Source organism: Gadus chalcogrammus, chromosome 13 (assembly GCF_026213295.1).
Source record: "Gadus chalcogrammus isolate NIFS_2021 chromosome 13, NIFS_Gcha_1.0, whole genome shotgun sequence".
NCBI classification, from domain to species: Eukaryota; Metazoa; Chordata; class Actinopteri; order Gadiformes; family Gadidae; genus Gadus; species Gadus chalcogrammus.
Window position 1 is genome coordinate 22448432 of NC_079424.1, and position 27781 is coordinate 22476212.

The following is a 27781-nucleotide window of genomic DNA, read 5'->3' on the forward strand; positions in this document are numbered from 1 at the left end:
TTGCACAAAGCTCACTCAAAAAATATGGAAAATAACGATTGAATACGTATGCTGTCGTTGCCTTGGGATAAAAGATAGATAGGCTATATCATAGCGAGAGGCCAGGGAAGGACCAGATATGAGCCCAGGTTATAAGAGAATTACAACTCCTTGCCCCACAAACCGCACCACTCCGAGAGCTGTCTTTAATCAACAAGACACAGAACAATGAAACACCCACAACACATCCTATGGACATGGGTGTCTCGGAGCCGGTGTCGCCCCAGCCGACCCCACCCGTCACCGAGGTCCAGCCCCCCCACGAACCATACTCTGAACTACAGAGGTGAACAAGAACCAGGAGGCCCTATGAGTCCAAACAGCTTGATTGTCCATCCCTCCCAGCAACCATTGTAGCACTCGTAGCACTGCGAATATAATGATGAGCTGCACTAGTAAATTCATGTGGGGGAAACACTCGTTTTTGGGGCTGGCCAGAGCCAATTGTTAAGACAAACCTGGCTATGTCTCTATTGAGAGAGGGGCTTGTTCTAGCCAATTAAAACATACTTATGTTGTACTGATGAAGAGAAACTTATTTTTAGGACACGCCGGCCAGCGAAATATTTGATTTCATATTAGAGCATGATCATGGGAAAGTAGGCCTACAGGCAGAAAAGTTCATCAAGGATACATTCAGTGAGACAATGGGGTGAACAAGATTCTTATAGGGAAACGTGGGAGTGGGAGTGACCATAGTGGAGAGTTTAGGATTGGCGGGAGAGACCAAGTAAATGGTGTGTTACTGAATACTCGGACACCAGCCTGCCGAGTTGCATGTTTGACGTCATTTCCGGTCTCAGAGCATTTATTGCGTTCCCGTTCGTCTTTGTGATTGTATCATGAAGTTGGCTAGTTGTTTATTGTAAGCTAAATTTGCCTCTTAAGCAAACAAGCCCATAAAAACAACTTTACATTGTATTGCACGCACAGCAAGACCGTGCAATGCATAAATTGGTTACCGGAATAAAGTAGCAATGTAAAGTGTGTATGAGCATTTAAAATTGACATTAAAAGGACCAACTTGGTACAAATACAAAGAAAATAAATCTCTTAACGGGCGCAGCCATTTTTGTTGAGGATCATCACCGCTCTCAATCTACTCTCAGAATTCCGAGAGATGAAGACAAAAAGGGGGCGTGCCTTTGAGAAATGCCGCATTAAAGCTGGGAGACTTCCGACTTCCGACTTCCAACGCGGAAGGCTGGTGTCCGAGGATTCAAGAACACACCATAACTGCAATACACTATAGGAGAAGTGGACATGCCTGCAAGTTTGCAAGCATGGCTGCAAGAAGGTTAAAGGAATCGACAACAAAGAAGTCAGACGATTTGCCTGGCCTTTAGGCAAGGCAAGGCAACTTTATTTTTATAGCACTTTTCATACACAAGGCAGACTCAAAGTGCTTCACATATAAACATTGTCATACAATAAAATAAAATAATAGATAAGTAATAGAAAACATATGCTTTAGTCGATTGGCATGGCCTTTGAATCAGACATAGTTGCTCCATTCGGAATGCAAATGTGAATTATCTTAACCTCTCTTAGTTAGAGAGAGGAAGGGATGTATCTTAAGATACAGGGAGTGTGAAAAGCGAGGGTCGCATTTCCCCAGATGCTACCATTTAGCCATTTACCTTTTGCATGCACACATAGCACCACACTACCATGCACCACAGTTTAATACACTCCATTTATTTACAAACATGCTAGATAATTCACACATACATGTGTTTGTCAACTATACTTCTTCCTGTCCGTCCGGCAAACTGGTCCATGGGGAACGCGTGCCGCATGGGAACCAGGGCTTTATCTTCTGTTCCGGGACAGTTCATTTGGTTTGCTAATGGCGGGGGTGGTGAGGTAGCGTTTGTACTTTGAGTGTCGTTAAGGTTGGTGTGATTTAAGACTGTGTTGTGGGTGTGTGTGTGTGTGTGTGTGTGTGTGTGTGTGTGTGTGTGTGTGTGTGTGTGTGTGTGTGTGTGTTGGTATGCATCGTTTGATGAACATATAGTGTTGGGGCTATTGTTTTGTGGTGTTTGATTGGTCAATGTGCTATTGGTTTGATGTGCTATTGATGTGTCACCTATCCCAGTGGTTTCTCCCAATCGGCCCTGATTGGTAGGCCTATTTAATGGGGAGACATGGGAGGGGAAAAAGGTCGGGCATTTGACATGCAGCTTGCCCGAGAGGCTGTATTCTTTTGTGTGATCTTTTTGTACTTTTTGGGCACTGTAAATAAACCGGCACAATTTTTGCAACCTTCAACTTTCTGAGCCGACTCCTGCTTTTTGACCAACTGACTCCTTGGTTGCGTCCCGTCCCGCATGTGAGTTGGGGGTTCAATACCTCTTTCTCACAGGGAGAATGTACACAATTCCTTTTAATGTGAATTGTAATTATTTTAACAAGGTTCATATATATTATAGTATATTATAGTTATTATTGATATTTCCACGACATATACCATTTTGGCCAAGTCTGTTCCCGAAAATGCCTTTTAAGTCTTTAGATTCAGATTCAGATTTTATTCGTCACATACACAATACATTGCAGTGAAATGTTCTCAGTCGGCTCCATGCTAAATAGTCACATAACAAACATAACAAAACAGTAAATGCATTCAAGATGTAAGAGGGTTATTGCACATAGGAATAAAAAAAAGGGGGTTACTTAAATAAATATATAAGTGCAGTTGCTATAAAGGGCTTAATCAGTACCATTTAGGTACCTGACAGCTTGGGGGTAAAAACACTTCCTGAGTCTCAGTCTTTGCCGCCAGTGAGTGGCATCTGCTCCCTGAGCGGAGCAGAGAGAATAGTCGGTAGCCTGGATGGCTGGGGTCTTTCAGTATGTTGGTGGTCCTGCCCTTGCACCGCTTGATATAAATAAATCCTAGATTTGGACCCCATGGACCTAAGGTACGCTCAGCTGAACGCACCACTCTCTGCAGAGCCTTACGGTCCTGCATGGTGGTGTTCCCATACCAAGCGGTGATGTTCCCAGTAGGCCTATTCCTCATAGCTCTCAGGCTGTGAGGAAATCAGCAGCCAGCGATCTCAGGTCTGCTCTGCATTTATTAACTGTGGCTAAACATCAACTGCACTGAAGTTATCATAACTTCATAAATTCTCATTTTCAAATGATTATGAATACTATTATTGTTATATGAAGCCGTGTCAGTCTTGACTGTGGGTGGTGTTGTCCTCTGTGTCTGCTAGTGTCTATAATACAGTAATATTTTTGTCGACATTATCAAACGGAAGAACTTTTATTATGAAGAGCACAGGGCAATGAAGCACGCTAGCCAATAAGAGGACCCGCCCACCGGCGGAAACCAGATATTGAGTGGTAAATTCGTTTCGCTCAGTAAGAACCAAAAAACGAATAAACGAACTGAAATTTAGATTTTCGTTTTCTTGTCAAAACGAAAAAACGAAAAAACGGCTTGTTTTCTGGTTTCTGCTTGCGTCAATTATTCCCAGAAAACAGAGTAATAAAACGTACCTTGCTCTGCCTTCAGCCTTATAGACAACAAACTCAGAGTAGGTCTAACCACCTCCCGAGCAGGTTAGACCCACGGCGTATGTTGCCGCAGCAACTAACTCTCGGTTGCGCTGAACCTGCTACCTGAAACGGAAAACCCAGAGTTTCCACTAACTCAGAGCGAACAAACTCGGGGTTGCCTCAAAACCAGCTACCTGCATAATGCACATCCATAATGCTACACACCTTACCAAGTAACCCAGGATTTATTCTGCCAAATTTCATAAAGTAATTCCATCCTTGAACATTCTATCTACGTTGGACTTTCTCAAAACCTTTCCAACATGAAAATCTATCAAGAAAGCCAAATAATGATATTGACCATAATAACTATACTTTAATTGTGTTTTAAGTTTTGGTATCTCAAGTGAAAAAGTCTGCCTTTTGATGTGTTTTTATTTGACTTTATTATTCAGATATACATTAGGTTTGATGGAACACATTCAAGGTATATAAACAAAGAAAGCTATTGAGAAAGATTTGCTGAGCAATTAACTTCAGTAGTAGCAATATTTTTGGCAGTGATAATCATGATCAATAAAATAACAGCAAGATAATCATTCCAGACAGCAAGACATGTATTATTATAAATGAAATACTGTGGGGACCCGAAAGCTTCTAGAGAAACACTTTGTATACATTCACTTTATTGCAAGATATTTCTTAAACAAGCAGACTCATTTTTAACGTTTGCATAGTTCAAGCAGTTCTGTGTAGCAATGGTTAAATGATATCAAGATGAAGGTGGTTGGAATGGGAAATATTATTGACCAATACAGTTTCATTTTTCATCAGCCATAAATGCTACCTTATATATCAAATATCCAAAACGTACTAGTCCAATTCGCATTTCGTAATGCATCTAATCCAATTACTCCAAAAATACCAATATTTTCATGTTACAAGACAATGTTCAAAACCAATAAATTAAAAAAATATATCTCATCAATATTAATTTCTCCCCTTTAGTTGTGAAAATGCTAAACATTGTTGAATTGTGTGTAAAATTCGATTCTGTCAGCTGAAACCTTAAAGGTGACATTAAATATGTCTACATCTAAAACAAATAATGCACTGCCTCTTTTAGTGACATTAATCCATTTCTCATATGACAAGAAAAAAATAGAAATCTTCTCTCAACACATACCGCTGACTGACAAAACTAATTCCCTTTTGTTGGATTTAGATATCTGATTCAGAGTCTTTTCCCTACAAAGTCCTCTTCAACGTGGGCCGTGTGGTCGGTTGATGAAAGCAGAAGGCTGCAGACGGCCAGAGAGAAGCAGCGGGGAGGAGAAGGAAGAGCCAAAGACATTATTCAAGCCATGGGTTCCCCTCGGCATTTCAAATATGTGCTGATTTTGGCAGTCTAGAGCATCCCACCGTCTGGGACGCCCTTGGATCTCTTAATTGAAGAGTTGCAACAACACACCACAAAGGTCTCAGGACGCCTCGGAGGAGCACTACACCGACCCCACTGCACTGTGGTACACTTCCATCAACTCTCCACTGCCTCACTGTCAAAGACAATGGCTGGTAGGTTTATAGGGGTTTGGGGGGGTTGGTTGTGTATGTATTTTTGACTGGTAACTTGAGTGGCATTTGTTACTCAATAAACATATTGTTCTTAGAGGTTCTCCAAATCAAGATGAAATGCATGTTCTGTGATCTGTGTGTCAACATAATATCAATCTGATTAAAATCTATTCTTTATCAAAATATACAGGAATTATATGGCACTACATTATATGATATGATAACTCTCAGATAAAACTATGACATGAAGGTATTGTAATCTGCTGGCCTAGCCGTGCACATATGTCCCAATGTGCAGACTTACATTTCTAAGGTCACTTCTATTTCCTCTAGCAGTGGTCACATTTTAATATGAAGATTATGAATGTATGTCCACAGAACTTTAACAAGTGATGAGGGATATAATTAAACTAATTTAAAGATAAAAAATAAACATGTATTCCAGGCGCTAGACACAGTGGTTCCCATTGAGGTGGTGGTGCTCCTTCAGGCAAATATAAAAAGGCTAACAAAGGTTTTGTGTAAAAGACATTTGCTTAAAAGGGTCGGGGGTCAGGTTTAAGTTAGGCTTCATAGTGCGTTCAAAATAAGCTCTCTGTCCTTTAAAAAAATCTGAGTGTGGGCACTGTCATGTAGAACCATTATAAAAATCTCCAGGGGTCGACAACAGGGATCCTTGTGGACCCAACTCGGGTCAATGCCCTGTAAGCCTGCTAGTGCGCTATCTCTGTCTTAGAAAACCCAGTCTCACAAAGTACAAAGTGACCCTTTTGAGGACCTTTCAGCTGAAAGGAGATACATGAAGACCAGAGGTCTTTAGATAAACCTCTGCTTTTCTGACTCCTTCTACACGTTTTTCAAATGTCTGCATATTTGATTTATGAATTCATTAATTCATGTATATCTTTAGTTTTCAATCAATGGTCAATCAATAAAATATAATTAGTGGTAACTATGTAGGAGACGTTCCTCTTTTCTGGGCCGTTTGGGTGTGAAACTAACATGTGTGTCCCCCGCATGGGGGAGTCTGAGAGGCACAGGCCTTCCAGCTGGCTTTGGCCTCTTGGGTTCGAAGAGGCCAAAGCCGTTCAGAAGCACCTCCTCAAACAACATGATGAAGAAATAAATCCATGGTTCCCTGGTCCTCTTCCACGTGTCCCAAATCCTCAGAAAGATTCTCGCTCAAACCTGACGGCAGCCAGCGACAGAGCTTTTGGAGAACATCAGATAAATAAAGAGAAGGATGGGTAGAAGGTCATTAGCATTCACCATGTCATATTAATACACGTTAGAGCAGGGGTGCCCAACCAGTCGATCGCGGTCTACCAGTAGATCGCCGACAGATCCCAAGTCGATCGCGAAGGGGTGAAGAAAAAAAAAAAAAAAATTTTTTTTTTTATTTTTTATTTTTTAATGAAATTAAATTTGCGCGGTAGCATATATGCGCGGTAGCGCATGTGCTGTTAACAGCAGTTGAAAGCCGTCAACAGTAGTTACACACTCCTAAACGTTGGCATGGCTGAGGGGAAACAAGCTAAGACCTACCATTTTCACCCTGAGTGGGAGGAAGATTATTGATTATCGTTGAGAAGGTGCCGTGCGCAGACGGAATGAAACCCCCATTGAAGTCCGTAGGTTCACGATACAACCCCCCCCCCCCCCCCCCCCCCCGTCAACAATTGTTCTCTACCCCCCCCCCCCCCCCCCCCCGGCTTGAAGGTAGGTTTGCTGGTAGATCTCGGGAGGTTGGCTACTTGAAAAGTAGATCTTGGGTCAAAAAAGGTTGGGCACCCCTGCGTTAGAGGATGGATGGAAGGGTCAGAGGTCATTAGCATTCACCATGTCATATGTATACACATCAGAGGAAGGGTAGAAGGGTCAAAGGTCATTAGCATTCACCATGTCATATTTATAGACATCAGAGAAGTCATGGTACACAATGTTTGGGTGATTGTATGTTTGGGGCTTTGTCTGGTAAATCTTAAACAGTCTACACCAGGGGTGCCCAACCTTTTTTGACCCAAGATCTACTTTTCAAGTAGCCAACCTCCCGAGATCTACCAGCAAACCTACCTTCAAGCCGGGGGGGGGGGGGGGGGGGTAGAGAACAATTGTTGACGGGGGGGGGGGGGGGGGTTGTATCGTGAACCTACGGACTTCAATGGGGGTTTCATTCCGTCTGCGCACGGCACCTTCTCAACGATAATCAATAATCTTCCTCCCACTCAGGGTGAAAATGGTAGGTCTTAGCTTGTTTCCCCTCAGCCATGCCAACGTTTAGGAGTGTGTAACTACTGTTGACGGCTTTCAACTGCTGTTAACAGCACATGCGCTACCGCGTGTATATGCTACCGCGCAAATTTAATTTCATTAAAAAAAAATATTAAAAAAAAAAAATTTTTTTTTTTTTTTTTCTTCACCCCTTCGCGATTGACTTGGGATCTGTCGGCGATCTACTGGTAGACCGCGATCGACTGGTTGGGCACCCCTGGTCTACACACATCATAAACTACATCATCATGTCTTAATCACTGGTAAAACTGGAACGACCTGCATGTAAAGCATCACGCATTATAGAATTACATGAACCTCTAATCCCAACACATCGTCCCTTTACCACTGAGTGAATCAACATGTTGGGTGCTCATGGTGAGGGGGGGGGGCGGGGGTGCTTTGGGAGGGCTGGTGAGTGATGTGGTCATCAGGAGACTCACCTCGGTGGGGCTCATACGCTCATGATGTGGGCGGAGGCGGGGAGGTCAGCAGAAGACGGGGGAGGGGCCAGGCGTGTGGGGGAGGTGGGGGGGCTCGGGACGCACTGGGCTGGGGTTGAAGGGAGGGAGTGCAGGGGTGGGGGGGAAAAGGAAGGCTAGAGAGTGAGTACATACAAAATTAAATAGGGAGAGGATTAAAGTAGAACAACACAAAAGGATTGATTTGTTTCTGTATCATCTGGAAGTGATAGAGAAGGGACGAGATCATGCTCAAAGAAACGCAAAATCGGAAGGATCCCGCTGTGGAGGGATGTGACTACCAAAGCATTTTGAAGCTCTCCTCAATCGAGAACGATTTGAGAACACGCGCTTCTTTGTCGTGATCTTGCCAACCATTTTCAACAGCCTATTGTTGGTGGTGCAACGTTCAATCTAGATTGACCGGCGATAGCTTCTCGTCCAGGCAAAAACTCAAATGAAGCGTTGTCACGTGCCGGGCTCATACATCACCCCTAGTCATCCCTCTCAATGCGTGATGTGTTTTTCTCTCCCAAGATGTCAGCTCTCTATCTCCCTTCCTTTAAGACTCTAGGATTCCAACATGACGTGTCATTCTCCAGAGTGGATGTCTGAGACGGCTGTGCCCATCATGTAAACGTGTGTGTTTTAATCAAGGATCACTCTGGATTCCAGGAGGGTGGTAGATCCCTCTGGTGCAGGGCGGGCCCTGAGGGGGGACGGCGAGGTGGGGGGCCTGGCTCATCGGCTGATCTCCACTCCTCTGCCTAAGGGGCTCACAGCGGGAGGCCAACTCACCGGACAGCAGGCGGCTGCGGCGTGAGGCCTCGGCCGCCAGGGCACATGAGATTTCGATGCGTTTCTCCTGCTCCTGGAGGTGCTTCTCCGAGTGGCCCCCCTCCGTGGGACCGTCCAGCAGGGGGACCACGTTCTGGAGGCTGGAGGTTGTTAAGGGAAGGTAGAGGAACCGTCAGTGATGATAAGCCACGACAGATTACATGGTCGTATTATATCCCAAAGATTTCGGTACGTGTTTGGTATCACCAAGAGTACCTGGATTTGGCGATGAGAGTCTTGATCCTCTCCACCTTCTTCTGCTTCTCCCTCTGCTCCTCGGGGCTGAGCGGGGCGCTGACCTCCAGGTCCAGGTAGCGCTCAGGGATCAGCACCTTGTCCGGAGCCAGCAGCTGAAAAAGTTTTAAAACGCATTGAAGTTCACTGCCCGTGTTGACGGAGTCCTTAGATGACCACGCAAACCCTTGATTAACGCATGCATCCATACAACGCCACAGCAACACACGAACGCAGGACCCAGGTAAATAATACTACTAAAACTACCGAAGTGAGAATAACTAAGATGCTGGGGACCTAAATCGGTTGGAAATCAAACATCCTGTCTTATTGAATAGAGCCCAGGTTGTAAACCCATTTGGAAGGCTCCCCACCTCCCTGCTGTGGTCCAGTTCGTAGTGGTCTGGCTCCAGCCGCACGCGCCGCAGACGGGCGATCTCCTCGCGGGGCGACTCCAGACCCTCACCGCGCACAGCCGCCTCGAGGTCCTTGATGTCCACCTCATGGGCCGTCAGCCTCCGCCGCACCTTAGAACACACACACACACACACACACACACACACACACACACACACACACACACACACACACACACACACACACACACACACACACACACACACACACACACACACACACACAGGATTACAAAGAGGAGAGGAGAGGAGAGGAGAAGAGGAGAGGAGAGGAGGAGGGGAGAATAGGCAGGCACCCAGCACAGACACGCAGGATTACATCGAGGAGGAGAGGAGGAGAGGAGGAGGAGGAGAGGAGAGGGGAGTGGAGGAGGGGAGAGGAGGGAAGGGGAGAGGGGTGAAGTAAATAGAACCCAGGAGAAGAGTGGGGGAGTAAGGGGAGCAGAGGAGGGAAGAGAGGAGGTTGGGACAGGGGAAGAGAGGGAAGGAGATGAGAGGAGAGGAAAGAGACAAGAGCGGGGAGGAGAGGAGAAGCGAAGCTATGGTAATGAGAAGGCACTGCTTACTGATTACAAGGTATGTCTCCGTCACTCTTGTGCTCCCCATCAATATCAAATACCAATGCCAGTTCTTTAACCCAGTCATCCCCTACCTACCCCCATGTCCTCCTATTCAGAGGACCTAACTCTTTATAGGTAGCACATGGACCCACCACCCTGTAGCTGCCTGCGGTCTGCCCGGCCAGGTTCAGGCTGCGCCTCTTGTCCCTCACAGAGCTGCTCTGGTTCCGACGGAGCCGCTCCATCTGCTCCTCCGCACTCATCTTGGACCTGATCTCCGTGGGGAACACGGCGCTCTTCGGTCGCTCCTGGGGACGCAGAGGGTTGATCGTCATCACGAGTACCTCTGTAGCTGTTCCAAAGGCACCCTGTTCGAGCAGATATAGGCGGTGACCACCGCACGTCAGTTAGGATTTGTTGCTGTGTATTTACCCTTGAGATCCCGTTGGATGCTTTCCGATGTCGCCGGAAGACCCCGTCGACGTTCTGGGCCTCGTCGGTGGGTGACCTGCTCCTGGGAGGAACGATGCCTACTGCAGCACAGAGGGAGAACATAGGCGGACATGTTCAGCTCAATGGCTGAGGGTAGACGCCAGCATACAGGTTAATAAAGGTAAATCCCGACACTGCCTTTAAGGTTAAAGTCACTCATCAAAAGGGGATTCTTCAATTGGATTAGATCATGTGTCATACAGATTAAACTCATTCAATTCCCTGTGGCTATTGGTATGATCTATGTACATCAACTACTCTTTATGATCAGTGAGACTTCTTCTTTACCTTTATTCATGCCAGCCTGTCTCTCCTGTTCCTCGTTTTGATCCTGGACATCTTTCTTACTGCTCCGCTCACCATATTTGGGCTGCGAAAGGATCAATGAAATGATTGAAACCGTGCTAACAGTGTTAGTGCTGTGAGGGATCTCCACCCCTGCCCAGAGTTGCATTAGATAATAGCAGCACTATCTTGGGTTGCTGTTAGTCTTATCTAACTATCTTAGTTATCTGGAATGAAAGCAAAAGAATAAATGCTACAAACAGAAACTATCATGTGCGTTATACTGTATTTATAGAGTAGCGTGTGGGCAAACTGTTTGTTGATAGACAAACTAAATGATTGACAATGGATGATTTTAAAACAGATCACTGCTTTAAGTTGAAGATAAGCCAGTTTACTTTAGTGAGCTGAACTCTACATGTTTAATAGCGATGAAAGAGGCGTTGCAGGCAGATCTGAGGCCAAGATGAGACTTAGACGAAAGAGAGAGAGGAGTCAGAGGCAGCCAGGTGCTGGAGCAGCGGGGGAGCGTGAGGGGGGGATATAAACGTAACATGGAGAACAATGAAGGCCTGACCTCTCAGGACCCCCAGTGGATAAAGGCACCAATAGATGGAGGGTTTGCATGACTTTTGACATTTGGCTGCATACCGCTGCCTGACAGCGCTCTCCCATCCCAGAATACCTTTCTGTGCTGTGAGTCCTCATCGAGCGCACTGGCATCCAAGCCCAAGCTGCGTAGCCAGGCGGCGCTGTCAAAGGGCAGAGGTGGGACAGAAGGCGGGGAGGGAGGGGAGGACTCCAAGGGGCAGTAGGACGCTGGGAGTGGGGGTCTCGGGGGACCAACGTCCTGACAGGGAGCAGGTGGAGAGAGCAGAGGAGATGGGGGAGGAATGGGGGAGGTGGAGGCGGTAGTAGGAGGGGAGAGAATAGCTCTGAATAAGGAATAAGGAGTAAGAAGCCAGGCAGTGTGCAGAACAGAAAGACTCGAGGAGAAGCTGCTGCAGAATGGAACGAGGCCGCGGACCCCGGCCCCGCGGCCTTCAGGGGTCTTAGGATCTCGTGATCCAATGAATTCACTTCAAAGGTGTGGCCCCTCATCAATCTCCCTCCACACACTCTTTCTCACTCACGCTCACACATACATATTGTTTTTCAAAGTTAAATGACTATGTGTAAAATTTTGGCTGTAGAACGAAGCAGTGTGTACAATTTAGCACTGGCCTAATAATACTGGGCAAACATCTTCCACTGACTCTCATACGCTATATCAGCACTCATGGAATGCCTCTTGTCCAATCAAATTACTTGGTTGGAACTAACTATTGTATAAAAGAGAATAGCATAACTACGTTTTTTTCTGGATATCGGACTCCAAATTTGTCGTGGTCCTTTTTGATTGACAAACGTTTCCACAAATTAGGTTGAAAATAAATCAGCTTCTCCTAAATGACAAATAGGCCACTTAAGGAAGCAAACTAACAAGACACCTACAGATTGAGGCCAATGGGATTTTGATGACATTTTCAAAACTGGTTATTTTTGTAGCTACGGTGGCCAAACCATTGTGAAGTATCACATGTTGTGTTGGATATCGATATGTTATTGAGAAGTATGAGGGCATATTTAGATTTGTACATTTCAGTACAAAAAGTGAGAGGGCTAGCTGTTCTCTTTACAAAGGGGAAAAAACATTTTAGAATAAAACCATTTACTGAGGCTGTGCCCCACGGGCCTAAAGATGTGTCTGCATAAAGCGTTGACCAGATATGTCACATGGTATCTCATACTGTGGAGCAAGAGAGCAGAACACAGGCTCAACGCCAGTGCCGAAGATGAGCTGATTGTTGGGATAGGTAAGGGGTCGTGCAACAGAGTAGTTCTGGTGCCGAGCGTGTGAACTTTGCGTCTGCTTGTAAAGTGCTTTGGGGCTACCGGCTTTGAAAGTTCTGTAGGCCAAAGAAGTTTCACACACATCTGAGCAATCGTTAGTTGCTAATAGGTTAGCCTGATAATGCTCTTGAAATAGCACAAGCTGAGGCTCCTCCGGGTCAGAGAAGCGACTCTTGGATGCTAGGTAGCTAAGGTCGTTGTAATGGTGGCTCACTAACACTGTAGCTTGGGATTCTGGGTAGACGTCTTTCCTTTGACCGTTTGTCTGCTGGCTGGGATCAGTAGGACTGAGTGATTGGGGGTCAGGTTCATTCTGCCTTGGATACGATTGATAATTGAAACACGTTTTATAATCACTTGAGTACTGGGATGCTTCTTGGAGGAAACCTGGCAGTTCCCCAGAGCTGGCTTTGACTGGGTGAATATTTTGGTTGAATACTTTCTCTGATCTGGAATTGGGGCCTTGGGCAATTTCTTCAAGCAGAGGCTCAAACTTCTGCAAGGGTTCCCTCAGAGTGCGATGGACTTCCTGGGATGTGTGAGTAATTTCAGATTGGTCAGTGATAGCCATCCCTATGGGAATGTTAGAAGTGGAGTATTCCTGATCATGAAGAGCCGGGTGAGGCTCCCTGTAGCTTCTCGGTCTTGAACAAAGTTTCAGACCAGACCCCTGACGGGGACTGAGGTGCGGGTCAAAGCATGATCTGGGACGCTGTTTAGGACAGGCCCGCCTACAGCTGTCCGGGTGAATGCTAGAGTCTATGCGGGGACCGGCGGGCGGTGTAGGGTTGGCAGTGCAGGCGGGCAGGGGTCCTCCGGAGCTTACCTCGGGGCCCGGGGGTTTGGTGGGGGACGGCTGGGAGGCCGGCAGCGGGGAGAAGGGACTGAGAGGGCTGGTGAGGCCTACTGAGCTCATGGGACTGGCCGGACTAGTGGTGCTATAGGAACCGGAAACGCCGCTGGCAGCTGTCAGAGATGGAAGGACAAGAGACGGAGCATTGCAATAGGGTACTGCAGATCACATTAGACCCCTCCCCCCCATCATCAGAGATCATCACAACACTACGAATGGGTCTACTACCTTTATGTACCGGGATACAGGAAGCAGACTTATCTTCACTGGTTTACCTGGTAGCTAAGAGCAGCAGACCAATCCGAGTGTTATGAACCTGTGTTTGTCCTACGTTGTGAAATAGGTCTGTTATGAATGAAATTCTTTACCTCTGTGCTTGGATGTGTCTGTGCCTCTCGATGAATTACTCTTGTGCAGTCCCTCCAACACATCCTGTACCCTCCAGAACTCCTTCTGGATGTGCCTGTGAACCAGTTCACTCTGCCATGAGATGTTCAATGATAGGAAGGAAACGAAGAGAGAACAGCAATAAGTACAAGTGATCCAGATTGAAATTACTTGATTTAATATGTTAAGGTTGGGCTACCAGGAAATCATGTCTTCAACAATCATCAATTATTTAATCCTGCAATTTATACTCCAAGGTGTACAATCGACCCTGAGTGGCTTGTCCACAATTTGAAACAACCCATCGGCCGTTCTCTTAAATCAAGATGATTGTGTGCACGGAAGCCACTCATCAGTCAGTTCGATTTAGATTCCTAACATAATTACAGCTGAGGAAATTATTTGCCGGCCGGATATGTATTGCTAATGTGGTCAAAACATTAACTTATTCCACTTATTAATACTGGCTGGTTCAAACTGAGATGGCTCTTTTAGGCATGTGATCCCACTGCCTTGTCCTGGTTGGGAGGGGGTCGGGTTTACCTGGCCTCCTGCATTCAGCTGCTCCCAGAGGTCCCCGTGGATGGCGTTAGCCTCGTCCTCCAAGGCTTCAAACTCCATGCGTAGAGTGGTCAACGACTGGCAAAGAGAAAACCACGAATGAACACACACACGCCACACAATGTAGGGACCAGATCTCATACAAGTCAAGTCAATCTAAGTCTAGAACACTAGCTTTGTGAGTTTAATTTTGAGTTAAAAAAATTCCTATCAGCTTTTCATCAGCAGCATCGAAGAATAGACCCTGTTCAGAGAGGTCATGGTAGGACATCTGTGAAAAGGTCAAGTGGAAATAAGCAGGAGGCCACAGTCTTACGCTGGAGGCCTGGGACAGCTCTCCTCTGATGTTGATCAGCTGGTTCTGCAGGGACTCTTTCTTGTACTGCAGGTTGTCCATGATCAGTGGCTGGCTGTGGTATAGCTCCATCTCCTGGTGGGTGGCCACTAGCGCCCCCTCCAGGGTGTCCTGAGACACGAGGCACAGCCGGTTTAATCCACAGACAGACCCAGGAATCAAGACACCCTCCTCCTTGACTCATGCAGTTCATTTAACAAATCTTTAGTGTTTGTTTAAATCCTGCATAACAAGTACTACTTAGAATTCCAATGCCAGGCCAAATTTAAAATAATTGAGTCAACTGCATAAAGAGCTTTTCTCATAGAATGAACACAAACATGGGCTGACAGGGTGAAATAAACGCTGTACCTTCTCCATTCGTAGTCTGTGGACCACAGCCTCTTGGTCTTTCAGAATTCTGTTTTGCTCACAAAGACGGCCCAAAAGTTTCTGCACAATGTGAGAAAAACCCAGAAAAAAAACAAAAAACAGAAAACGTCAGATCAAAAAAATGTTTTAACACATGTTCACTGGTCAAGCATGTTAGCACGCAACTACGAGAAAAAACACTTGTTTTTTCTTGTGTGTGTGGTCTTACACTGGTTTCGATCTCGTTGAGCTTGAGGGTGGGGTGAAGCTCCCTGCTGTACACGTCATGGAAGGGATGCCCCTGTGAACACATCCAGGGCAATTCATTCAGAACCAGAGGAAATCAACGCTCTATACGTTTGACCTTTGCCCTCTACCTTCTGTCATCCACTTAGCGTGGATTAGACCTGAACTAAAATTAATTAAATACATACTGCAATGAACTAGATGCGTTAATATACAGTTAGATGGAAAGGAAAGAATTTTAGATGAAAACCTCCCTTTTTGGAGGGCAGCAACTGAGTGACCATGCTGTTTGGCAACGGTCACTACTTTCATTTTCAGTGGAATGATAATAAATCAAGTACACAACAGGTGTGTAGTGTCCTGCAAGCCAGGTCATCATCCAATGTTATTTTGAGCACAATGATGAAATGAGCTATTCATCAGTAAAATTGGAATAACATGGTGTTCTCATATTGTACTTCATATTATACTGGCTGTGCCTTTTAAACAATGGGATGCCTCTTTACAACTAGAGTAGCACAAGGCGTTGGTATCATTCACAGATAAGTAAGATCTGATGAAACAGTGCCACACAACGGTGAGAGCTCAGAATTCCTGAAATCAACCATCTATCCAAGTCTGCCGGCGGGCTGTTGAGAGTACAGGGGATGAAACAAGGCTGTGCTGCTACACTCCGCCTACCTGCTGGTCTAGATACTCCAGGTTCCTCTGGAGCTGCAGCTCTAGCATTTCCTCCTGCAGCCAAGCAGCGATAGGCAGCAGAAACAGTGACAGAGATGCAGAAACACCATTGATAGGCAAAAAGAGTTAGTATGTTAGCTGAAGAACACACACACTAGCTGGGGTCAGGTGGCGGGGTGAGGTTAACATCTAAAGTTGGATGTGGGTTTGGATTCTGGCGATAAAATGCTAGACAAGTAATACCAGTGAAACAGCTGGTACTGGTTAACAGAGACTGGGGAACATTAAAGACGCACACTGTTGGCAGAGGGAAGGCAAAGGACAGCTCCTGCATCAGTACAAACACCATGGCTATGGCCGGCACGTCAAGGCTGTCGTTCTCTGGACTCTTTGTCCTACCCTCCAGGTCGGTGTTTAAGCTGTACTGTATTTTATTGTATTGTCAGTGTTTACGCTGTACTGTATTGTCAGTGTTTATGCTGTACTGTATTGTCAGTGTTAAGCTTTACTGTATTGTAATGTGTTAAAGCTGTACTATACTGTAATGTCAGAGTTTATGCTGTACTGTATTGTCAGTGTTTAAGCTGTACTGTATTGTAATGTGTTAAAGCTGTACTGTACTGTATTGTCAATGTTTACAATGTACTGTTCTGTCAGTGTTTACGCTGTACTTTACTGTCAGTGTTATGCTGTACTGTACTGTATTGTCAATAGATCATTTATTTTCCAGCAGGCTGACTTGTACGTTCAGGTGATGTCATGCTCCGTAATGGCACGTACCATTTTGCTGTGGATAGAGGGGGATGGAGGGTAGTTGTTGTAGTAGTATAATCCTTGGTTTAGGGACCTCCTGTCACCAGGGTAGTCATACTGATGGTGGGGAAAGGGGTGAAGGAGGAGTGGGTTGTAAGTAGGGAGGTGAGGAAGGAGGGGGAAGGGACGGAAGGAGGAAGGAAGGAGAATTGGCAGGAGGTGTTATTGTTGTTCTTCTATTCATTTAACACCAACAAACACGCACACGCACACACGCACACATGCACAAACACGCACACACACACACACAATCACACTCACACCCTCACATAGACACACGCACTCACACGCACTCGCACACACACTCACACAACTACGCACCCTCACACACTCAAACACACACCCTCACGCTCTCACACACTCACCCCCACACTCACACCCTCCCCTCCATGTCACCTTTGGGGAGCTGAGGGACCTCCTGAGCCGGTACACGGAGGGGTCTGCGTAGAGGGCTTCCTCCCTCAACCTCCTGGGGGTCCCGGGGTTGTAGCACGTGGAGGGCGACCGCGCCGGGGACACGAAGCTGTGGGGCCCCGGCGAGTAGGGGCCCCCGCACGACGAGGAGGGCGACCTGGGCACCGAGCGGGACCGCGGCTGGATGGAGAGGCGCTTCATGGCGGCCCCCATGGGGTCCAGGGGATCCCCCCCGCCGTAGTACTGAGGACCCCAGGGGTCCCGGGCCAGGGGGGGCCCGTAGTGCGCGGCCTGGGGGCCGTCCCTCAGGGACCGCCGCCTCTCCTCGGGGGTCCAGCGCCGGTCGTAGCCACCGCCCACCCCGGACACCCCGGAGCAGATGCTCTCGGGCCGGGCCCCCGGCGGGTAGAGGGGTGGGTACTCGTCCCCGTACTGCGGGGGCCCCCCGTAGACCCCGTAGACATCGGCGGACACGCCCCGGTTCACCGTGTAGTAGCGGGTGGGGCTGTAGGGAGGGACGGAGATCCCTTAACAGTCTGGGCGTTCAGCAGACGCTTATATCCAAAGCAACGTACAATAAGTACATCGGTCAGAAGAAGGAGAAACAGCATATCTCTGTCGGTACAGGAAGAACGTTCATAGGAACAACTTCCAAGCGCCAATTGCTAGATTAACATATTCTCCGTACACACGCACACACACACACACACACACACACACACACACACACACACACACACACACACACACACACACACACACACACACACACACACACACACACACACACACACACACACACACACACACAGGGACCCCTACCTGCTGAGCTCCTCATAGGCCGGGCCGCGGCGCTGGTTGACCCATCTCTGCAGCTGCGTCATGGAGCTCTTCCTCTGGGCGAGCCGCTCCGGGTCGGTCCGGGCCAAGCAGCCCCTCCTCAGCACAGAGCTCTCCTGCAGCTCCCGGGGGTCCGGAGGCCCACCGGCCCCGTCCCCGCCGGGGCCCTGCGGGGGCCGCCAGGGGTCGCCCGGCGCTCTCGGCGCAGGCTGCCTGGAGACTTGTGGGCGGGCCGGGCCGTTGGGCGGGGGGGGGCCCTCGTGGGACCAGCCGTTGGACTGCTGGCCGGGACGAGCGAGGTGCGCCGGGAGGGCGCCGGGACTCCGGCCCCCGGCGGGGCCGCAGTCGTCCTCCCCGCCTCCCTGCACCTCTGCTCTGCCCCCCCCCTCTCTCCTGGCGTCGCTCGCCCTCCCCTCCCTGTCGGGGCGGGGCGTGGAGGGGGAGGGGGTCCCTGCCGCCGCCGTCCCGTTCACCTTGGGGTGCGGGGGGAGCTGGGCGTCCCGGTGGGGCGGGTGCAGCGTCTGGGGCGGGTGCTCCGGCCGGGTCTCTGGAGCTGTGGGGACCGGGCGGGGGGGCTCTGTGGCCGGGGGGCTGCTCTCAGGGCTGGGTCTGTCCAACCGGACGGCCCAGAGGAGAGAAGAAGCAGAGGAGAGGAACCTGAAGGTTGTTGTGAGACATGAGCCTACTGTAGCTCTGTGATGGACCTACTGTAGCTCTGTGGGGCCTACTGTAGCTCTGTGATGGGCCTACTGTAGCTCTGTGATGGACCTACTGTAGCTCTGTGGGGCCTACTGTAGCTCTGTGGAGCCTACTGTAGCTCTGTGATGGGCCTACTGTAGCTCTGTGGGCCCTACTGTAGCTCTGTGATGGGCCTACTGTAGCTCTGTGATGGGCCTACTGTAGCTCTGTGGGGCCTACTGTAGCTCTGTGATGTGCCTACTGTAGCTCTGTGGGCCCTACTGTAGCTCTGTGATGGGCCTACTGTAGCTCTGTGGGGCCTACTGTAGCTCTGTGATGGGCCTACTGTAGCTCTGTGATGGGCCTACTGTAGCTCTGTGGGCCCTACTGTAGCTCTGTGATGGGCCTACTGTAGCTCTGTGGGGCCTACTGTAGCTCTGTGGGGCCTACTGTAGCTCTGTGATGGGCCTACTGTAGCTCTGTGATGGGCCTACTGTAGCTCTGTGGGCCCTACTGTAGCTCTGTGGTGGACCTACTGTAGCTCTGTGGGCCCTACTGTAGCTCTGTGGGCCCTACTGTAGCTCTGTGATGGGCCTACTGTAGCTCTGTGGGGCCTACTGTAGCTCTGTGATGGGCCTACTGTAGCTCTGTGGGGCCTACTGTAGCTCTGTGGTGGACCTACTATAGCTCTGTGGGGCCTACTGTAGCTCTGTGGTGGACCTACTGTAGCTCTGTGGGGCCTACTGTAGCTCTGTGGTGGACCTACTGTAGCTCTGTGGGGCCTACTGTAGCTCTGTGGGGCCTACTGTAGCTCTGTGGGGCCTACTGTAGCTCTGTGGGTCCTACTGTAGCTCTGTGGGGCCTACTGTAGCTCTGTGGTGGACCTACTGTAGCTCTGTGGTGTGAGGGCCATACCTCTGTGCTGGCGGGGCGGCGACCTGGGCTGCATCCCCCATGGCCCTGATCCACTCCTCCTGCTCCTGGGGGCTGTCTGCGCTGAAGTAGTAGGTGCGGGTGCCGGCGTGCTCGGCCTGGACGCAGAACACAAGGGGAACCTTAGAAGCCCCTTCGTCCCGATCCCCCTCCTCGTCTCCCTCGGCCCGGACCTGCCACACCTAGGAGACCAGAGACAGAAGAAGAGGGTCAGACGGCGCAGCCTGTACCGTCTTACTGATGCTTTATTATTAAGGTATGAATAAGGAAATGCTATGCATGCACACATAAACAATGTCTGAAGAAGGCCTCTTCCAGCGCTGCGTAGAACGTGTTTCAAACATGTTTCAACCGTGTTTCAAGCATTGCATGGAAAGAATGAAACCACAGCGTTGCGTTCACATGAGCCAGGCAAAGGAGAGATGGCAGAGGACAGACGCAGAGGACAGACGACAGTCAAACGACGGACGGACAGACAGCGACAGACAGACGCTCCGCTTCATGACCTGGAAACAAACAAACAGTCTTACGGGACGGCCGGACTGCAGACCAAAACATGCGTGGCGGTGTGTTATTATGGGGATGTCGTACTGTTTAAAAAGAATGGAATAAAATATATAGAATATAATTATTTTGTGTCTATTATTAGATGTAGTTATCTTACTAACGCATGCATGCAGCCACACAACCAAATGATGAGCTTCTCGCTGTGTGCGTTTTTCTTGTTTGAGGGATTTACTCTTGCTCGTCGTAGAGCATGGCTAAAAGTTGGAATTTCTAAAGATAATTGAACTACATCTGGGTTGGCGTCTGTGTCTGCCTGAACCCATGTGAAGCTGCGTCACAAACATCTCATCCTCATATTGAGGTCAGCTGCATGCAACCGTCAGACTAAGCAATGAGTAAATACAAAGCTAAAATAAAAACAATGCATGATGATTACGTTTGGTAATAACGTGTGTGTGTCTATGTGTGTGTGTGTGTGTGTGTGTGTGTGTGTGAGTGTGTGTGTTTGTGTGTGCGTGTGTGCTTGCGTTCATACTTTTTGTCCCACAATCTCATGACATCATCAAAGCAAGCCGAGCAACAACAACAGCAGCACCAACAATAACAACAACAGCACCAGCAACAACATGAAGCGTAGTACGATGATTGAACAAGGGTTGCGGACAAGCATTGTGGGTAATCGGAAAGCAGGACACTACCTAGTGTGCACCGCGGCCCATGGGGGGGGGGCGCTCGCAGGGCAGCGGGGGGCTCCCTCTCGGGGGACGGAGAGGGGACAGGATGGGGGAGAGCCGGGAGGAAGTTGAAACAGCTTTGAGGGAGCTTTTCAGAGGTTAGAGAAAGCACATGATCTCACCTAAAGTTGTCGGTGACTGGTGATCACCTGATCTGGTACAGAGCAGTAGTTAAAGGTTGCTGCAGGTAAGAAGAGCTGTCGTTTGGGTGTGACTCGGGAGAAAGGGCGTAACAACCCGATGGCTATTAGGGAGGTAAATGCTCTGGGAGAATGTTTCCTGTGGATTGAGTCTGCCTCTGTACAGGGGCCATTCAGATTGAGGGCCTCGGGGGAATCCATCTTGCCTGTCAACCACAGGTACGGGAACGCAACACACCTCCAAGGCAGAGGAATGGGCATGTATCATCCTCTCTAATCCTGCAGCAACTTTATCCGTATTACAGATACAAGGCCTTGCTTCTACCCATGTGTGGACTGATGAACAAACTGTCAGATTTGTGCAATAATAATATCGATAGAATATATTTTAAAACCTTATCATTGGAGAAGTCATACATTATCATTCCGCATTCAAGGAACTTCTATGGAATCATATACGCTGCCCTGTATCTGCCACAGGGGGGAAGCATTTTCACAGATGTGGCGGCAGAGCCATTGTGTCACACCACAAAATGAATACTATGAAACAACGTATCTAAATATAAGAGGATTAGTTCAGTTCACGCATCACACACACTAGCATTATTCGACATGAATATCTTTAAAATAAAAATGTAAAATATAGATATGATATAACATATCTATATTTAACAACTAACACAATAACAACTATCACAGGGGGTAACACTACTGGAACCAATATTCTAAACGCTCATAAAAAAGAGTATATTAAAGTACAGTCATATACTGTGTGCTTTAATCAATGGGTTCAAATTTTTGTATGAAGCAGAGATGGCTTGGAATTGGGATTTGTTTTACTGGGCTGATCTGGTGATTGCGATTCTGACTGGGATGTCTGTTCCTGGGCTGAGCTGGTGATTGTGAGTGTGGATGGGATAGGTGCTCCTGGGCTGAGCTGGTGATTGTGAGTGTGGATGGGATAGGTGCTCCTGGGCTGAGCTGGTTGTAGCCTTCGTGAGGAGCCCATCAGAAGCTCAGCTCTACATGTGACTGCTGGTCTTAGGTGTATATATTAATGAATTTTGTCCTTGCGTGTATGCATGCGTGCTTCTGCACAAATGTACTGATACAGGCCCTGCTTCTTTCTTCCCAGACAACAAAACACCTTGTTCACACATTGTTGTGAAGCACCGATATAACCATCAGATAAATAATGGTAAAGATTATAATGGTATTCTCTGTATCATCCTCTCATCTTTCATTTTCTCATCATTGTCTTTCGTATCTGGAAACAATTGATCTAATCGATATTGCTCCTTAGAATATGTGATTATTGTTCCAGGTATATGGCTTTATGTGCGTTAATGTGTCTGTGTGTGTGTGTATGTTTGTCTATGTACGTGTGTGTGTGTGTGTGTGTGTGTGTGTGTGTGTGTGTGTGTGTGTGTGTGTGTGTGTGTGTGTGTGTGTGTGTGTGTGTGTGTGTGTGTGTGTGTGTGTGTGTGTGTGTACGTGTGTATGTTAATGTGTGTCGAGGAGAGGCACGTTCCAGGTTCACAGAGCGGTGACGTAAAGCGCTGCGGCTGCCGTGGACGTCACTTCCGTCCACGCTGGAGCATGTTTAGGCCACACCCCCTCCAGCCCCGCACAGCACCGCGTCAGCGACAGGAAATCAGATGTAAGTGGCTGAAACCGTGCATGGCAACAGCATCCGTCAGCCTAGCAACAAGCAGCATGCGTCGTTTGGGGTGGGGCGCTGCTGGACCCCTCCCCCGGTACGCTCCACATCCTGATGCTGCTCGCATGGCTCATGGATTTACCCATTAGCAACAGTCCTCGTCCTTCTACAACCGCCCTCTACTCTCTCTCTACATTGGCCTCTACATCTGCCACTATCTCAGCCTCTATCTCAGCCTCTATCTCTATAGATCTCTATTTCTGCCTCTATCTCTATAGATCTCTATCTCTGCACCTATCTCTATAGATCTCTATCTCTGCCTCTATCTCTATAGATCTCTATTTCTGCCTCTATCTCTATACATCTCTATCTCTGCATCTCTCTCATTTCAGTTTCCATTTCTCTTGGTGGCTGTGAGGCCAGACCAAAGGGGGAATGATACGGTTGTCAAGATAACGAAGATGGTAATAAAGAAATATGGGTTGAGAAAGAAGAAGAGAAGAGAAAGAAACATGTATCAGATCTATCTATCTACCATATCTGTTATTGTTACTTATATTATCCCTGTTACAATTATCTATATCTCTACATCCCTGCTCTCCAATTTGTTTACCGCCCACACCACCCACACCACCCACTCATCACTCAATTAGAGTCAACACGTATATTACAGCAAGTAAACATGCACACAGTGCAAACACACAAACGCACGCACGTACGTACGTACGTACATACGTACGTACGCATGCACGTCGTATGCACGCACACAAACACACACACACACACACACACTCACACATACACACATCTGTGGGTTTTCCTGTTTATATTTGTGTGGCGTGTGTTTGTGTGTGTGTATGTGTCTGCATGTTTACTTGTACTATATATATGTGTCTGTGTTTGTGTGTGTGTGTATGTGTCTGCATGTTGTGTACTATGTACTTGTTATACTATATCTGTGTGTTTGTGCGCGTGCGCGAGTGTTTGAACAGCATGTTTGAGGAGCAGCAGACCTCCAGTGTATATTTGTGGAACAGAGTGTGCTTCTCAAGTCAAACATTGGTCTGTTGGCTGCACCTTCTCTCCCCAGCATCATGTCACCTGCCCCTCTGAGAAGGTCTGAGGTCTCACTGATCTTACACCTCAGTAAAATACCCTGACCTTAGCTTAACTAATGAACTAAGTTAATAACTAACCAACTAACAAATGAAATGCTACAGCTCTAATTTATATAATAGCATGTTCTACATTTAGAGCTGTACTCGTGACCCTCACACACAACTCGCGCGCACACAAAACAAACAAACACATGCACGCACACACAGAAGATGTGCGTTGGTGCTTTATGACAGCCTGGTTCTGCATGGCCCAGCCCATGGTAGCTTGTCTTAGACCCTGACATCCCTGCATGTGTCCTGAGGAGCACATGCTCTGGGACTGGACCACATAAACCCAGTCTGTGATCCGCACATCCTACTCAAAGTCAGCCCTTCTTAGCCCTGGTTTAAACCTTCCCATACTCATCAATATTTAATCAACATTATGTACGCATGCCAGTGTGTGTGTGTGAATGTGCGTGTGTGTGTGTGTCTGTGAGTGGGTGTGTATGGGTATATGTATACGCATGTGTCTGGCTGTGTGTGTACTGTCGATGTGTGTACAAATATGTGCGTGTGTGCATGTGCGTGTGACTGTGCGCGTGTGTGTGTGTGTGTGTGTGTGTGTGTGTGTGTGTGTGTGTGTGTGTGTGTGTGTGTGTGTGTGTGTGTGTGTGTGTGTGTGTGTGTGTGTGTGTGTGTGTGTGTGTGCGTGAGTGTTTGTGCGTGTGTGTGTGTGTTTACATCTGTTTATGTCCCTAAATCCTACCAGGTTAGCAGTAGCTCGTGGTGTGTCCATGCAGTCATTAAGGATGCAACACCAGTCAACAGGGGCCATTGAAATGCTGCTCTGGCTGTCCTCTGCTGCTACACTGCAGCAGGACACAGCCCTCAGAGCCTCAGAGTAACCTCGCTGCAGGACAACTTTTCACAGGTATCAACACGGCGTTTAAGTTGTGCGTGGGAAGTTTCAACGACAACATAGTTGACATTGTGACAAAATCGCAGATTTCGAAATGTTGGGATTCGTGCCAGGTCATCTCAGAAAATGGCAAATAGATCAATATTAAACATGGGACCAAGATAGGATTTCATTGGATGCAGCCATGGTGAAACTAACTGTCACTCCCTCTGATGCCATAGCAGAAAATTGCTTGTTTGATTGGTTGTCACAGCTCAGGCCCTCTACATGCCGACACAAGATTGTGACCAGTTGTTGTTTCTGTAAAAACTGAAATGCCACAACATAAAGCAACTCAGAGGACCAGTACATTCAACTACAGCGTGCTTATAGTACCGCTCAACAGATACCGATCAACAGATACTGCTCAACGTGTTGCTGAAAGTGTTCCCATTTAAGTAATTCAATCTCTGACAAATGAAGAGCCTAAAAAACTTTGAAACCTTTTAAGACTTCTGGTCTCCTGTTAACCAATAAAAATGACGTATCCTACCAAAACTTAGACTTTCAATATTCTAGTGTTTGTGGAAAATAGATTCAGTAAAGTTTAAAAAAGTCATGAAACAGAAACTACATTTAGTATCAAACCAGTTTGCCTGCAAAATACTTATTCAGAGGTTGCACTGGGCATTGGTCACCACCCCTCACAGCCCTCTAGCCCACTGGGTGCAATGTGCAGTGGTCAACACCCCTCACACCCCTCTAGCCCACTGGGTGCAATGTGCAGTGGTCAACACCCCTCACACCCCTCTAGCCCACTTGTTTTAATCGCCAGTGCAAGCATGTGGCCAGGAAGAACCAATGGCATAAATAAACTGATACGATGACTCATGGTGACTCGATCTGACGATCCTTTCCAGTTCTCTGTGATGCTTCAATGATATTCATCACATGTCTGCTGAATATGACACTCCACTCCCCTTTTGAGACAGGATCAGATCACAAAAAAAAAAGGTTCTGGGTTTCTATTTTCCAGAAGGAGTGGATAAATAGAGAGATCATCAGGAAAACACAACCGCCTAAAGGAAGCCCAGCCTGCTTCTCCACAGCCACCTGATAGCATGAGGCTCTGTGTGAGGCGTACACACACCTGATAGCATGAGGCTCTGTGTGAGGCGTACACACACCTGATAGCATGAGGCTCTGTGTGAGGCGTACACACACCTGATAGCATGAGGCTCTGTGTGAGGCGTACACACACCTGATAGCATGAGGCTCTGTGTGAGGCGTACACACACCTGATAGCATGAGGCTCTGTGTGAGGCGTACACACACCTGAAAGCATGAGGCTCTGTGTGAGGCGTACACACACCTGATAGCATGAGGCTCTGTGTGAGGCGTACACACACCTGAAAGCATGAGGCTCAGTGTGAAGCTCACACACACCTGATAGCATGAGGCTGTGAGGCTCACTGATGCACACATAAACACACCTGGAGCTGAAACCCAACACTAGGGTTGTACCTGGTAACGCTAGCAGGTATTGTTTCCCTCCTTCTCTTTATTTCTCTGCCTCTCTCCATTTCTCTTCTCTCTCTCTCTCTTACGCAAACATACAGCGGGCTTCGGCTCTGAATTAATCATTCACCCTGACCGGGGAGGGTGGGGCAAGGTCTCTTGTGCTAACACAACATGGGTCATTTCTTTCGAAACATTTGGTTCAGGCATCCAGCAAAAGAAGTGTCACCAGGACAAATACAAAGACAATCCGCCATGAACTATCCAACACATAGACACACAAGACCTCTTGGAGCCTCTCCTGCACCTCTGAACAGAAGCTTCTGAACTGGCCGGTCGGGGGAGTCTCATTCACCACCGAGCACAGCAAGAAACCCCCAGTCAGAGCCCAGCAGCACTCCGGACAGGGAAACCCCACCTGTTCAGTGAACTAGGACACAGAGATTGAACAATGTATTCTTACCATGCATCATCACTAAATCCCTGAGGTCCTCAGCCAAGTAGATTGGATGTTGTGAACTCTTAACCGACGTCTAGCTGCCGTGCCTGGCTGACCTGCCGTACGTTACTGAGCCTGTCGGGTAACGCCTCTCACTCTCCTATTGGTCACTTCAAACAGGTGTCCCACATGGAGGTAGGCAGGGCAGACAGGAATCATGAGCTAGACTTTAAAACACACACACACACACACACACACACACACACACACACACACACACACACACACACACACACACACACACACACACACACACACACACACACACACACACACACACACACACACAGCGTGCAGGAACACGACTAGTGGGACGCAGCCTGTCCAGGGCCACACCTCTTTGTTCCCTAAGGGGCTGGTGGTGCAGCAGCAGACAGAGACGGGCAATTATCTTGAGCTACACATGTAGAGCTCATGGTAGACACGGACACCCTGTCTTCAGCGCCACACACCAGCAGACCTGTCTGACAGGGTCCGTCCCACGTCAACACGGCTCTGCTCCCGCATCCAAGACCAAAGCAAACGATAAGGATTGACGTCACCCAGCATACCAGCAGTCCATTCCCCGTTAAAAGTGTTTTAGTGTTCATTTGGAATTATGATGTGTTTGTTATTGATGTTATTAGGTTCTATCCTCAGTGAAGTATTCTCAGGATTCACCGATCATTGATCGCAGCTATTCCTGACACATATTGCTATTATTAATGGTAATATCTACACATTTTGTTTTTGCTAATGTTAATATCAACAAAGTTAACAGTGAGAGATGGAATTAACAGATTAATATTAACATCATTCAAAAGTGGACTGATTCAATGAAGAGATGATTGCCCATTTTTATATGTTTATATGTTCACTGGACCAAACTTAATAGCAGGTTGATGATGGACATTTTTCATCAACTGTGCTTCTTGAAATCATCATGCGTATTTCCAAATATCTTACACCATCGTAGGTTTACACGTAGGTTTACATGCACGACACCTGGCGCTATTTTGAGGTTCCACATCTTCCTCTCTTCTGACATACTCGATGTGATG

General features: G+C 47.7%; 1 protein-coding gene across 14 annotated transcripts in view; it reads right to left on the reverse strand.

Annotated features, from left to right (window-relative positions):
* Positions 1-2506: 2506 nt before the first annotated feature.
* Positions 2507-27781, reverse strand: part of plekha6 (pleckstrin homology domain containing, family A member 6) — a 71539-nt gene continuing 46264 nt past the window's right edge. For 3 of the 14 annotated variants that reach the window (XM_056606873.1, XM_056606875.1, XM_056606877.1), the window contains 19 exons: positions 19668-19867; positions 18057-18683; positions 17217-17739; positions 16788-16877; positions 16008-16061; positions 15310-15381; positions 15081-15161; positions 14691-14840; positions 14357-14452; positions 13795-13906; positions 13400-13539; positions 10684-10765; positions 10336-10436; positions 10056-10211; positions 9302-9454; positions 8910-9043; positions 8655-8794; positions 7839-7947; positions 2507-6334 (listed from right to left, as the gene is read on the reverse strand). In XM_056606873.1, coding sequence (XP_056462848.1) covers positions 7850-7947; positions 8655-8794; positions 8910-9043; positions 9302-9454; positions 10056-10211; positions 10336-10436; positions 10684-10765; positions 13400-13539; positions 13795-13906; positions 14357-14452; positions 14691-14840; positions 15081-15161; positions 15310-15381; positions 16008-16061; positions 16788-16877; positions 17217-17739; positions 18057-18683; positions 19668-19867 — 3009 coding nt within the window. In that variant the 3' untranslated portion in view covers positions 2507-6334; positions 7839-7849. Of the gene's footprint in view, positions 6335-7838; positions 7948-8654; positions 8795-8909; positions 9044-9301; positions 9455-10055; positions 10212-10335; positions 10437-10683; positions 10766-13399; positions 13540-13794; positions 13907-14356; positions 14453-14690; positions 14841-15080; positions 15162-15309; positions 15382-16007; positions 16062-16787; positions 16878-17216; positions 17740-18056; positions 18684-19667; positions 19868-26705 lie in introns of all 14 variants that reach the window. The other 11 variants (XM_056606867.1, XM_056606868.1, XM_056606869.1 and 8 more) reach the window with 9 other exon arrangements.